Below are 12,955 nucleotides of genomic sequence, written 5' to 3'. Positions count from 1 at the left end.
TCCCTAACTCAGACATTGCCGTTCATGGTGAGGCCACAGTTGATGTTTGGCTACGGTCTCTTCTTCATTAATTCCCTAACGCCTTCCCTCTGAGCTTGACCTCTGTGGCTTCAGTGGCTTTTCTGATGGTATAACCAACCCCACAGTGTCTTCCAGGCATGAGCCGAAGTCCTGCCTTCCATTCTCAGCTCAAAGTTGCTGTTTCTATTTCTTTACTGTCAACACAGTCACTCAACCAGTCATGTGATCACACACATACTCCCTTCAACCCCCACTGTGATTACAGGAGCTCCGGTTCCCCCTGAGTTATCAGAGCCTTTGGCTTTCTTCCTGGTGTCTAGACACAAAGAGACCAGCATGCACCAGGAAACGGCTTAAGTTTTCCTTTGTTAATGGGATGTTGTTGATACTATTATTTTGAGGCAGAGTGCCAGTCTCATAATGTAGCCAGGGCTGGCCTGACCCTTCCTGTGCAGACCAGGATGTCCTCAAACTACAGGGATCCTCTTTGCTCTGTCTCCTGAATACTAAAATTACAGATGTGTGCCACACCACTCCCGGCTCAAGAGCATTCTTAGTGTACCCCTGGTGAAAATGTGGTACCTTTGGGGACCAAGACCTCTATCAAACTCCACAGAATATAGTTGTAGGAACAGGGAGCCTAGAACTCTGAGCTGATCACTGGGAGCAGTGGTCAGTGTAGTCATTCCTGCCTGAATCCCTTGATTGTTCCCAGACCCGTGTATCATTTCTATGAGAGACACGACGCTAAATATGAGGCTGTGGTTAAATGTACACATGAATCCCTAGAGGATAGCAGTAGTCCTCTCGGAGGGCCGTTAACTCTCACGTTGGCTCAGCATTCAGCAAACCCTGCAATGCTATACTATCTTCTGGGGACCATGGTATGCAATACGTGGTATAATACATGGGCACAGGCTAACTTCTGCACCTCTTTTGCTGAGAGTACCCTTGGCAGGTGGGTTGTTACATAGGCTTTCTTGTTGGAAGATACGAATACTCTGAGATCCTTTGAAGCCAAAGGATTATTAGGCCTGGTATTAACGAGGCCTGCAAGCCCAAAAGACACACCAGTATCTCAAATACATCTGCAGGGGTGGAATTTTGTGACATTTGGAATTCTGGGGACTTTTCAGAGGATAAATAAACGTCAGACCCCTGAGAGGTGATGGGTTGTTATTGGGCTATTGGTTGGTGGGTTGCTTGTTGGCTGCTGTTGGTCATAGTTTATTAAGCACTCATGCACAAAGAAGAAACAACAAGAAGAAATTAGATATCCTGATGGTGAAGATCAAACTTGCCCCAAAGAACTCTGTGCCCCTAATCAGCAGGAAGTAGTCTAATGATGATAACATCACCCCCTTTCAGACCCCTGACTTTATTCAGAGATCTCTTTCCTATCCTCTCTATCTTCTTCTCTCACTTACCTACTGTTAGGGAGTTGAAAGGGTAGAAGAAAAGGGGAGGAGATTGGTGGAAGAAAGAAGAACCCACAAAGTAGCCAAAGTCAACAACAAACCATCAAGTAAGAAAATACCCCAAAGGCTTGCAAAAGGCAAATTTGTTAGTAGCATTTTCTTATTTGAGTTTTTCTTCTCTTAGGGGACTCTGGCTTGTGTCATGCAGACAAAAAAACCTAACCAACACAAGAACTGAGGGGACAGTGAATGCACACTGCCCCAGGGAGTACACACTGCCCCAAGGAGTGCACACTGACCCAGGGAATGCACACTGCCCCAGGGAGTGCACACTGCCCCAGGGAGTACACACTGCCCCAAGGAGTGCACACTGCCCCAGGGAATGCACACTGCCCCAGGGAGTGCACACTGCCCCCAGGGAGTGCAAAATGTTTATGATTTTCCTTTCTTCTGAAGATAATTCTAGTTAACTTTTATTACTATGCTTTAAATTATTGCTAAACTAGAATCAAGGTTCTCATTTGTTAAAAAAAATCACTGAACAAGTTTTAAGCCTTCGGTAATAAGTAGAATTTCTTTTTAAAAATTGATTTATTTTCTGGGCGGTGGTGGCTTATGCCTTTAATCTTAGCATTTAGGAGGTTGAGGCAGGCCCATTTCTGAGTTTGAGGCCAGGTTGGTCTACAGAGTGAGTTCCAGGACAGCTTGGGCTATGCAGAGCAACCCTGTATCAGAAAAACAACAACAACAAAAGATTTATTTTTATTTATTTATGTGTAAGTCTGTGTCATGTGTGTTTAGGTGCCCATGGAGTTCAGAAAAGGGCATTGGATCCCCTGGAGCTAGAGTTATTGATGACCATGAACCTCCTGAAGTAGTTACTAGGAGCTCAACTTGCAAAAGCAGCAAGTACACTTACCCACTGAGTCATCTCTCCAGCCAATGAGTAGAACTGGTAAGTTTAGGAACAAATAGAAGAAAGCAAAAAAAAAAAAAAGAGATTTATACATGACTAAAGATAAGTATTAAAAAGAAAATGAAAGAAAGAAACTCATCCCAGTACTTAAGACAGAGATAGAATACAAAGAGTGAAATTTTCATGATGGAATATGAAAAACTAAGAAAGTTTCACTTTCAAAGTTTGATAAACTTGGGTTACAGGCATCCAGGGCAATGCTCAACTTCTGTTTGCATGCTGGAGATTTTAACCTTGACCTTCTTTCTTGTATAGCAAGCATTCTTATCCACTGAGCTATCTCCATAGCCCCATAGGTTCACAGTGAAAACATCACTCTCTATTCAAAAGGGCACTGTATTGCACAGCCGTGTGAATGAACTTAATAGCAGGGAATAATTTAAGAATAATGACGATTTATATTATGTATATTTTGCCATAGTTAAAAAAACTTTCGCAACTATTGTGTGATATAAAGTTTATTGTTCTAGTGTGTACATTCATGCATGTATATGTGTGTATGTAAATTTTATGCAGGGGCTGTGTAAATAGTAAAATTATTTAGAGCATTCCTCCATGGTCAGAATATGGGGCTATTCTAGTGGATGGAAAATGGAGCTATTTCAGGAGAGAGGAAGAGTCTAACAAAGACAAAGAAAACAAGGCAGCAATTCTAGCCTGATGGGGCAGAGGGATGGTAAGTGCACATACTGATTACTAATCATGTAAACGGCTTTAGACACACTGCTAAGGGAAAGTGCAGGGCTATGGGGGAGCTGAGTATGAGACTATACAAAACAGCAATGGTATTAGATTCACTATATCATCAAATGCAGCACAGACGGAAGAAGTTAAGTCAACAAGCATTTATTTAGTCTGGGGCCCAGAATGGGAGATGTTGCCTGTTGTGATGTTTGAGCATCTGAATTCTTAGACTATATTGAGTGATTTGGAGTGGCAATGAAAAAGGGTAGCAGTGTCAAAAGGCTGAACTCAGCTATGACAGTACAAAGGTACTTCACAGGAATCAACAGAAACCCATCAGGTTTGATTAGAGATTGCCACAAGCCTAGAATAGAGGTAGGGATAGTGCTGATTATATGTGTGTGTGTGTGTGTGTGTGTGTATACATATATATATATGGTGTGTATGCATGTAAAATTACATATGTAATTATTACATATATTATAATTCAGTATTTTATAATTGTATGTTCTATATTACATATATTATATTATAAATATAATATATAATTGGATATATATGGTTATAACATCTAAATTTAAAGTACATTTGCCCAATTTTTAAAAATATTTGGAACTGGTGTGTACTTTTTCAAGAAGTTTACAGTTTAGAGTAACTGGCATACTGGAATTATTAATGTTTCTATATCTTTTACAAAGATCTTTCAAAAATCTATTCACAATAATCCTCTGATATGCGGATCAGTCTCTACTTTCTTTCAAATAAAAGGTGATATTGTCAAATGCCAAGAGATGTTTCAGACAATACAGATACAAAAGAAGTCAACCAAATTTAAGAACTAGAGGTCACTTCTTTTGTGATGAGTGAAGTTTTAGTGATGTAAGGAAACCGATGTCGGAGATGAGAGTGTTAAGGAGACGGGAGGTGAGGTGTCATCTATAGATGGGTGCATAGTCTCTCGGAGTTCAAAACGTACTTGATGAAGACATTGAGACCATATTTAAAAATGGTTGCCTTTCTGTCATCTCACACACAAACACACACCCTTTCCTATTTAATAATAACAGAACACGGACACACAGGCAACTTCGACACACACCCTTTCGTATTTAATAATAACAGGACACACACACACACAGAGGCAACTCCGTTGGCGGTGACAGGTTCCGACGTCCTGGGCTGAGCACCGCTTGAGTGGCCAACACTCCGTGGAGCAGAGTCAGGTCGGGACCTTCTCGCAACCCAAGAAGTGACAGAGCCCGGCGAGTAGCACCAACTGCAGCCAGCACGCTTCAGCGACGACACGCCTCACCAGCTGTTAGCACGGAAGGACTCAAACAACTCCGTTTCCAAGGGCAACGCGCCGCCACACTTCCGGAAACGTCGCGTACGGAGGGCGCTGCGATTTTGCGTCACTTCCGCCACCTCTAGCGCGGTGGCCCTTGCGTGGATGAGGTGGGGGCGGGGGGGGGTCACGCTGGACGCTATTGTTTCTCTTCCGGTGCTGTGTGCTCTACTCGGTAAGGCGTTGGGACCGCTGCGTCCGGTAGTGACGGGCCCTTCCTGCAAACCAGCCCTTCCAATTTCTAGTCTGGTAACATTGGACGGCTACGGTGGCCGAGGAGGTTTGAGCGCGCCGGAAGTGTCCCTCCGCGCGCGCGCGCCGGGCTAGGCTGGAGACGCACGTGGCGCGGTGAGTGCGGCGGAGGGCGAGCGAGGGTGAGGGCACCCGCGGGGCGGGATGCGGTGGAGAGGCATGGGATGCGGTGGCGAGCCACGGGTCGTGGGGCTGGGGCGAAGACACCGCTCTCTCTGCGCTCGCCACTTGGCTGTGTGGGCGAGTGGCAGGGCGGCGTTTACTGCTGTCCCCTTCTTGGTGGCCTGAGCGAGGCGGAGGGGACTTAGATAAATGATCGACCCGCGGTGACCGGGAGGAGCGGCCCGTCTATTTCGCCAGGCCGGAGAGAGCATGTCTTTCCGAGGCGGAGGTCGCGGAGGCTTTAATCGCGGTGGTGGAGGCGGAGGCTTCAACCGTGGCGGCGGCAGCAACAACCACTTCCGAGGGGGCGGCGGAGGCGGCGGCGGCAGTTTCAGGGGCGGAGGCGGCGGCGGCGGCGGCAGTTTCAGGGGCGGCGGCCGAGGAGGATTTGGACGAGGGGGCGGTCGTGGAGGCTTTAATAAATTTCAAGATCAAGGGCCTCCAGAACGTGTCGTCTGTAAGTCGTCTTCTGAGCTTAACCTCCTTTGCATTGGGAATAGAATCCGGTTTAAGTTATTAGTGCGTTTGTTGATAAGACTCCGAAAGGCAAGTCGCTTGAGTGCCCTGACACGTATAAGGGACTGATCATGAGAACCGAAATGCAGTGTGGAGGTGAACTTGAGTTGGGACTGAAAAGATGAGACTTAGACAACATTGAGTACCTGGCTCCTTCTAAAGGGCAGAACACTTTTTAGGATTAAGTATGATTCCTTAGTGATATAGTTGAAACACAAAGCCAAGTTTTTAGTTTTCGTAGCTCATATTTTCAGTTACCAGAAAATACCTACAGAATTCACACTCCATAACCATGCAGCCTAGTTTGAACACTCATTCCCTTGCACCCTGCAAAATCATGTTGTAAATAAGTGTGTGTACTATCTTGTGTAGGGCCACATTCATAGTTCCCTGGGTTCCATGCTGCCTGAAGTCTGTGCATTGGACACACGGATGGAGAAGGGATTTCAAAAGAAATATAAGTAGAACTTGGCTGATAGTGAGAAGAAAAGGTTCTAGTTGTTGCTAAGGTTGGGGAGTTAGTTTTGTAGGCGAATGGTATTAATCCTGGGTTACAGAAACAGAGGTGCCTTGTGTTTGCACACTTCCCAGGAAGGGATAATCACTGGTGAAGAAGTGGTAGTGGTGATGAGTTCTGAGAAAGGAGGGAGGGATCAATAAAGCCAGAGTGGTTCACATTTGAGGCTGGGGAGGAAGAAGAGTCAATGGAACGTAGCATTGAATGCAGCTGTAACAGCCATGACAGGGTAACTGGTGGACAGCGAGTGAGCACCATTGTAAGCACCTAGTTTGTTGTTCCTGTTGCTTTAGCATCAGGTGTGGCTGCAGTTAGATGTGACTGGCCTCATTTTACAGTGTACAGACAGAAGGGGAGTCTCTTTTAGGTCCCCTGGTAGTGGCATGCTAACTTGGGACTACAGTGTTGACAGCTGAGCTCTGCCATAGAGGGGATCAGATATGGGGAAAGACAAGTGGCAAAGCCCACTGGATTCCCGAGTTGGTCAGTGTTTGCAGTGGCCTCGTGTCTGTTCTGTGCTGTTTCAGTGTTAGGAGAATTCATGCATCCCTGTGAAGATGACATCGTGTGTAAATGTACCACCGAGGAGAACAAGGTGCCCTACTTCAACGCCCCTGTTTACTTAGAAAACAAAGAGCAAGTCGGGAAAGTGGATGAGATATTTGGACAGCTTAGAGATTTTGTATCCTTTCTGATTGGGTGAGTCAGCAATCTTGTTAAGAATTATCGTGTCCCTTCCTCCCCAGCCAGAAATATCAAAGCAAACTCACTGTTTCATTCAGTGAGATAGCAAAGCTACAGACGAGTCTCACGGAGGAGGATCTGTAGGGAGCGCATCCGTCCATATTTAAAAATGATGCGCCAAGGAGAGATGGCTGTCCTCTGGGTTCTGGGAGTGGTGGCCATTTGAATACGTGCCACCAGATTGTATTGGCTCTTCTGTCTCTTGGGTTTTTGGTTTTGTTTTAATTATTTTAAAGAAAATGCCATTTCTACTTGGAAATTTCTTATAGCTAGGCATTCTTAGTGTCTTTTTCCTTAATTTAATTAATAGTATTTTTCAGTTAAGTTGTCAGAAAACATGAAGGCATCTTCCTTTAAAAAGCTACAGAAGGTGAGTCATACTTAAATTAAGATTTTGGATTCAGAGGGGGTGGTGTGTGTCTTCCTTGAGACACTCACAGCTCCTCCAGTTCGTGAAGTGAAGTGCTGAGGCTGTTCCACAGTAGTAACCAAGCACTGAGTTACCCAAGTGTCTCTGCTACAGCCCTAGCTGGCCCGGAACTCACTTGTTGAGCTTACATTGGCTTCTGACTTTATATGACCTTCCTGCCTATACCTCCTAAGTCCTGCAGTTACAGTGTGTGCTGTCACACCCAGTGGAAGCTTACCAGTGCTGAGAAGTAACAATGAACCAGTAGTCCCAGCACTTGGAGGCAGAGAGATGGCAGGAGAGCAGCTTTGAGTCTGGCTTAGGCTACGTAGTGAATTCCAGGTCATCTTGAGATGCTTGGCATATGTAGATAGATACTAAAGGTTTTCACATATATCTGTATTTAGTCTTAGCCTTCCTTGAGGTGGTGCTTTTGAAACTGGAAGCTAAGAGTCTTACACCTGGTGTGCATCACAAATACCTGAAGACAGCTCTTAAAATGGCATCCTTGAAGATCCCATTCTTATAAATTTGACCCAGTTGCCCTTAAGTAGCACTCACAATGAAGTTTCAGGAAAGAAGGCTGGAGAATTTTGATGTCCTTAGACAAGTACTTCAGCACTAGGCTGCCAGAGAGGGGAGTGTATTCTACATGGAGAAAACTGAAGTGTCTGCGATGATGGGGTAGGGAAAGTTCTCAATTCAAAAAAGGCTGGCGAGGTAAGAAGGAGCTTTATACATCCTGAGAAAGACTAGATTTTAGTTTTAACATTGTTTCTGAATACTAGGGTGAACTTGATCTTTACATTGGTGCTCTAAAAGAGCACGGGAGTGACAGAGAAGCCCTCTAGGGAAGGACCAGCAGTGTAGGCTGTAAGAAGCCACAGTTGCTATGGGGTAAAGCTGGAGTCCATGGAAATTGAAAGGAGGTGGAGCTGTGAGCAGAGGAGGAGGAGTCAGTTGGTGTGGTAACTATCACCATTGTTAGGTGTTGGATTCCAGCATCTTTGTGCCTTATGATCCTACTCACTGACTTAGGCAGCATTGGAGAACAGAGGTTGAAAAAAGACAATGAATTTCATTTGGGGTATAGTGAGTTTAAGATAACTGAGGTCGGCAGAAGATTAGGCGTTCACGGGTGAGTATAGGTTAGAGATAATGCTGGGAGGTGGTCGATGAACAGACACTGTCTAGGAAGGATGGCCGCAGTGCAGCACTCAGGAGAGCTTCAGGCCCCATCTCAGATTTAAACTACTGGCACAGGGTTACAGGAAAGGTGGCTGCTCACCACAAGCATGCTGTGCAAATAGGGATAGAAAAGTAGACTAGTTTCCAAGAGGAGTGCTTAGCTGTGGTCAAGTACACATACTATTCAGAGGATTCAGGAATGGGTAGTCAGCTGTCAAAGAGCTTATGGAATGGCGGTCCCAAGAGCCAGATTGGAACTGGAAAGTAGATGGAGACAACTTGCTAATAGCAAGTGACCACTGGTTGTAGATGGAAAAACTAATAGAATACTTTCTTAAAATAGCTAATTTACCAAAGTCTTCCCAATTGTACTATAATTCAGATAATTTTCTCTTGGCAGCTCTCTTAAGTGAAAATGTAAATTTTTAGGACATTTTTTATTTAAAATAGGGTTGAATTTGCCTTATTTTTATGTGTTTTTGTGCAGTCCACAGCACTGTCTTATGTGTCTTTTGATCTTCACAGAAATTTGTGATAGGTACTTTTATCTACATTCTATATATAAGAAACCTAATTAGAGGGAGGAAAGACTAAGTCCTTGTCCAGAACCATTCAGTATAAACGCCAGGAGTGGGGTTTGAACCTAAGTAGATTCACCTGTAGCATACTGCCCTTGTCATACTAACTATCACTCAACTTGCAGTTCTATATAGACCCATACAAGCTGCTGCCGCTGCAGAGGTTTCTGCCTCGTCCTCCTGGTGAGAAAGGACCTCCCAGAGGTGGCGGCGGTGGCGGCAGGGGAGGTCGAGGAGGAGGAAGAGGAGGCGGTGGCCGAGGTGGTGGAAGAGGTGGTAAGTTACTGTGAGGGTTTTAATGAGATTTTGTAGCCACAGTTTAATTTTGCACGTAACCAAAATTCTCTTACCTTTATTTCTCTCTCATGCATCAATATGGGTAGAAGTGCTTTGTTTCCATAACTTAAATAGAAGGAAGAAAAATTAGCATTACCTTTGAAGGATTTCAGACATTTGGGTTATTCGTGTTTTAATGGAGGTGTTAATAAGAGCACCCTCACCCATTGCTTAATGACAGATATGTTCTGAGGAATGCATGGTTGCATGCTTCTGTGGTGTACATTACACAAACACTCTTGTAGAACGTCGTCACTCCCTAAGGTCCCTTGGTGCAGTCGAGTAGTAAGATGGAGTCAGGTGAGATGGGGCAGGCTGCTCTAGGTACGCTTCCTTTGATGAGATGTACTGTAAAGTCGCAGTGTAAAGGAACAGAAGTGAATACACAAGCTGCAAACAGTTTTTAACTATCATGGAGCATTGTGTGCTGTACATAACTGTGTGCTTCACTTCTGTACGACTGGGCTTCTATATTCCCTCATTGCCATGAGCATGTGAGTAATGTCTTACTCTAATGTGCGGTGGTAGAATTTTCCCCCTCCATGGTGTGGGAGACTTATGCATGACAGACAGTTCACTATTTATTATATGACTGTATAAGACACCCCCTCCTCTTTTGGTTTTACAAGGCTTTCTCTGTATATCTGGCTGACCTGGAACTCTCTCTGTAGATGAGACTAGTCTCAACACACAGAGATCTGCCTGCCTCTGCCTCCCCAGCTCGGGGATTAAAGGTGTGCATCACCATCGCTTGGCAAGAATTTTTTTTTTAACTGAATTATAATTTTTAGCTATCAATGAGTAGTAATTTGATTATATGCCAAGAGGTGGTCGTATATGTACTTACTATGCAAGTTTATTCTTTTAGTTCCTTCAACAAGTTGTGCATGCAGTGATCTCTATGTACATGCTGTCACACATGCAAGCACACATGGAAAACAAATGTGAGAAATGGAAGAGGGGCTAGTCTTAGTGCCTTACTGCCCCACTGGGGAAATTGCAAGTTCTCTATTTTTATCCTTTAAAAGGTTTTGTAAAAATATAGTAGATGAATTTATATTTAATTTTTATGATTATAGGAATTGTAGAATCTTTACAGTTTATCAGAAAATGAGAGGCTATAATTAACATCTGTTTCCTTTTTAAGGTGGTTTTAGAGGAGGCAGAGGAGGAGGTGGGGGCTTCAGAGGAGGAAGAGGAGGTGGCGGATTCCGAGGTGAGTGTGACCAGAGATGTCTTTAAACAATTGGAACTGTAGCTTGATACTCTCTGTTGTTTATTTCCCTCCACCAGCAAGCATGGAGAACACTGATATTCTTGGCTTAGTTTATGGCTCTTTACTACACAACTCTTTATTGCTTTCTCTTAGTTCTTCAGCAGGTTCCTGTGTTGTGTTAGTAATTTGAAGCAAATGTATAATACAAATGGCAGTAGTGTTTGTTTGGTAATGTAAATGTACAGAGGATCACAGGAATCCCTGCTGATTTTAAGGTTCAAGTCTGGATACTAGCACTGTTGCAAACCCGCTTATTTTTTATTTTATTTTTTTATCAGGAAGGGGACATTAGCTGTCCAGTTGGCAGACCTGACCACTTGTGTTCCCGCTGCGTGGCCTGCTTCTGCTATGGTTGACGTCTGTGTCTGGAGCAGTCTTGAGGAGGCCATTCCGTCAGTGGAGCTGAGTCAGCAGCATCGCGTAGAAACAAGGGGAGCAGGGCAGTTAGCTCTGCTCAGAGAGGAGAACCCCGCTTTGTACAGAACCTGGCACTCTGTGGGTGCTTAGAGAAGACAGGACTTTTCATTTGAAGCATATTTGGATTTTTTAAATAAAATTTTTTATTTCCTTAACTTACGTTTATTGAACGGAACCTATTTTTTGAAGTTTGAAAGAAAGAGCAAAGCTTAAACCCATTGGGTTACAGATAGAAACTCTGGTGGTGGGTAGGGTAGGGTGACATTTGTCTAAAATATACAGTGATCCTACAAAGCAACAAAGGTGTCGTCCGTCCTCAGTGAAGTCAGCCTGTTGGAACAGTGCTTTAGAATTAGCATGGCCCCCGCCTTCGGACAGGGGCTCACCAGCTGTGTTTGCTGTGTTTCACTTTTGTGTTTTATAGGACACAGGATAAAGCTATTTCAGTTAGTAAGTATTTAACATTTTTTTATTACAAGTCCATTAAGATTTGAGTGGCTCTGTTCATGTGAAAACTATAGTCCAAGAAATTTAGGGGTAGAAATTTAAATGTGGGTTATTAAAAGTTTTCTGAAGAATTTTTTTTACATGGAAGACTGACATGTCTTCATTTTAAGTAAATATTTGACTACCTGTCACATGTTCCAGTTCCTGGCTAGGCATGTCCTAGATGAGATTGGCTTTGGCCTCCATCGCTGTCAAGAAATAAGCGCGGCCAGCTCAACATGGAACCGTGTGCCAGCTGGCACTGTTTCTCCCTCACTGGTTACTTCTCATGGATGGCTGCTGTGGCAGGAGTGACTGGTTCTTAAGTACTTGTTTTAGTAGCATGTAATTGTGCCTGTGCCTGAGTTCTCCCCACTTTTCTTAATGGAATCAGTGCTGTGATCTGGAGGCCAAAGTAAAGGCCTGGAGGCCAGAACAGGTGAGAGCTCACATCTCGGTCTGGGTCCACAGGTAGAAATGGCATGGACTGAAGAGTCGCTGAAGTTAGCTCTCAGTGACACTCGCACAGGCACACCTCCAATCCTTTCCAACTGTTCCACTACTAGGGACCAAGTGCTCAGACATGAGCCTAAGGGCACACTCTCATTCACACATGAGTTTGGGAAGGGCATTAGCGCCAAGGACCAGTGCAACCTTACTAAGGGCTGTTAAGGTGACAGAGGTGAAAGATTGTAGAAGTCGGTGTACAGACCACCTGGACATTGCACACTGATATCCCAGACTGACTTCAGATTCTGTGTAGCCATGGCTGACCTCGGCTGTTAGGGTTATATAGTGTGGTTTCCCTTTTACGCTACGTAACTAGTTAAACATTGCTGTGTCTCACTCCCCTGTGTCTCTGGGGTTTGGTTGAAAGATTTCAGTTCTAATCAAATTCAAGTCAATCCCACTACCCGAACTTTGAGGTACTGAGATTTACACAGTAGGCTCAGATTCCTGGTGTAAGTTCTTTTTAAGGTATTCACATTTTAGAACACTGGAGTACTGGTCAGGTAGGCCACCCTGTTCCCTAGACTGAAAACTGCAACTAAGAAGGCCTCTAGAGAACCCGTGATGAGCAGATACGCCCTCTAGTGGTTCTATTAGACTATACAGAAATTGTGACTTGAGCCTTGCTTTGAAGCTCTACTGTCTAAACTTGGGAATTATGATGTTAAAAGGTAGCCTAGGTTCCTCTTTATCCTAACTGTGCATGTTCACACTAGGTTTTTATGTGTCCATACGGACTATCAGGATTATCGTGGCCTTGCTAAGTTGAGTGGTTGACTAATGTGAGCTCGTGAATGTCAAAATACAGAATTAACCAAGGTGGCATAGAGCGTGGTGTATCCATGCTGTAGAACATTTAACACTTGGCTATTACAGCCGAACTGGGTTTTATGGGATGGTATTTAGGGGGAACAGGCTTCATCATGTGTGCGTTACAGACAGACATACTGGTTACATATAACAGATGACCTCATTTTTGTTTAAAAAGAAAGAAGTGGCAAGAACCTCAAACTCTTAGCTCAGGCAATATTGGTGTCATTCATCCAGGGATTTAGAAGTATGGGAGTTGATAGTGTTATTGCTAAGGAAAATACATGTTTGCGTGCGCGCGCGCGCGCAC

At 44.2% G+C, this 12,955-nt stretch overlaps 1 protein-coding gene across 2 annotated transcripts; it reads left to right on the top strand.

The window, feature by feature from the left end:
• Nucleotides 1–4,502: 4,502 nt before the first annotated feature.
• Nucleotides 4,503–10,998, top strand: Gar1 (GAR1 ribonucleoprotein). Of its 2 annotated transcripts, none has more exons than XM_011240208.3 (7): nucleotides 4,503–4,818; nucleotides 5,057–5,315; nucleotides 6,419–6,573; nucleotides 6,946–7,005; nucleotides 8,936–9,086; nucleotides 10,294–10,362; nucleotides 10,701–10,998. In XM_011240208.3, the coding sequence occupies exons 2-7, from the start codon at nucleotides 5,069–5,071 to the stop codon at nucleotides 10,712–10,714; spliced, it is 696 nt and encodes a 231-aa protein (XP_011238510.1). In that variant the 5' UTR covers nucleotides 4,503–4,818; nucleotides 5,057–5,068; the 3' UTR covers nucleotides 10,715–10,998. The 2 variants fall into 2 exon arrangements, with proteins under 2 accessions (XP_011238510.1, NP_080854.1); NM_026578.3 differs by having other exon boundaries at nucleotides 4,514–4,792.
• The last annotated feature ends 1,957 nt before the right edge of the window (nucleotides 10,999–12,955 follow it).

Source organism: Mus musculus, chromosome 3 (assembly GCF_000001635.26).
Source record: "Mus musculus strain C57BL/6J chromosome 3, GRCm38.p6 C57BL/6J".
In the NCBI taxonomy this organism is placed as follows: Eukaryota; Metazoa; Chordata; class Mammalia; order Rodentia; family Muridae; genus Mus; species Mus musculus.
The sequence above is the reverse complement of the archived record's forward strand: the minus strand, read 5'-3'. Positions and strand labels throughout refer to the sequence as shown.

Excerpts from the sequence above, each read along its gene's own strand:
- Gar1 (XM_011240208.3), top strand. The coding sequence starts at position 5,069 with ATGTCTTTCCGAGGCGGAGGTCGCGGAGGCTTTAATCGCGGTGGTGGA. Across the intron at positions 6,574-6,945 it reads TTGGACAGCTTAGAGATTTT|TATTTTTCAGTTAAGTTGTC; the intron begins GTATCCTTTCTG and ends TTTAATTAATAG. Across the intron at positions 7,006-8,935 it reads CCTTTAAAAAGCTACAGAAG|TTCTATATAGACCCATACAA; the intron begins GTGAGTCATACT and ends CTCAACTTGCAG.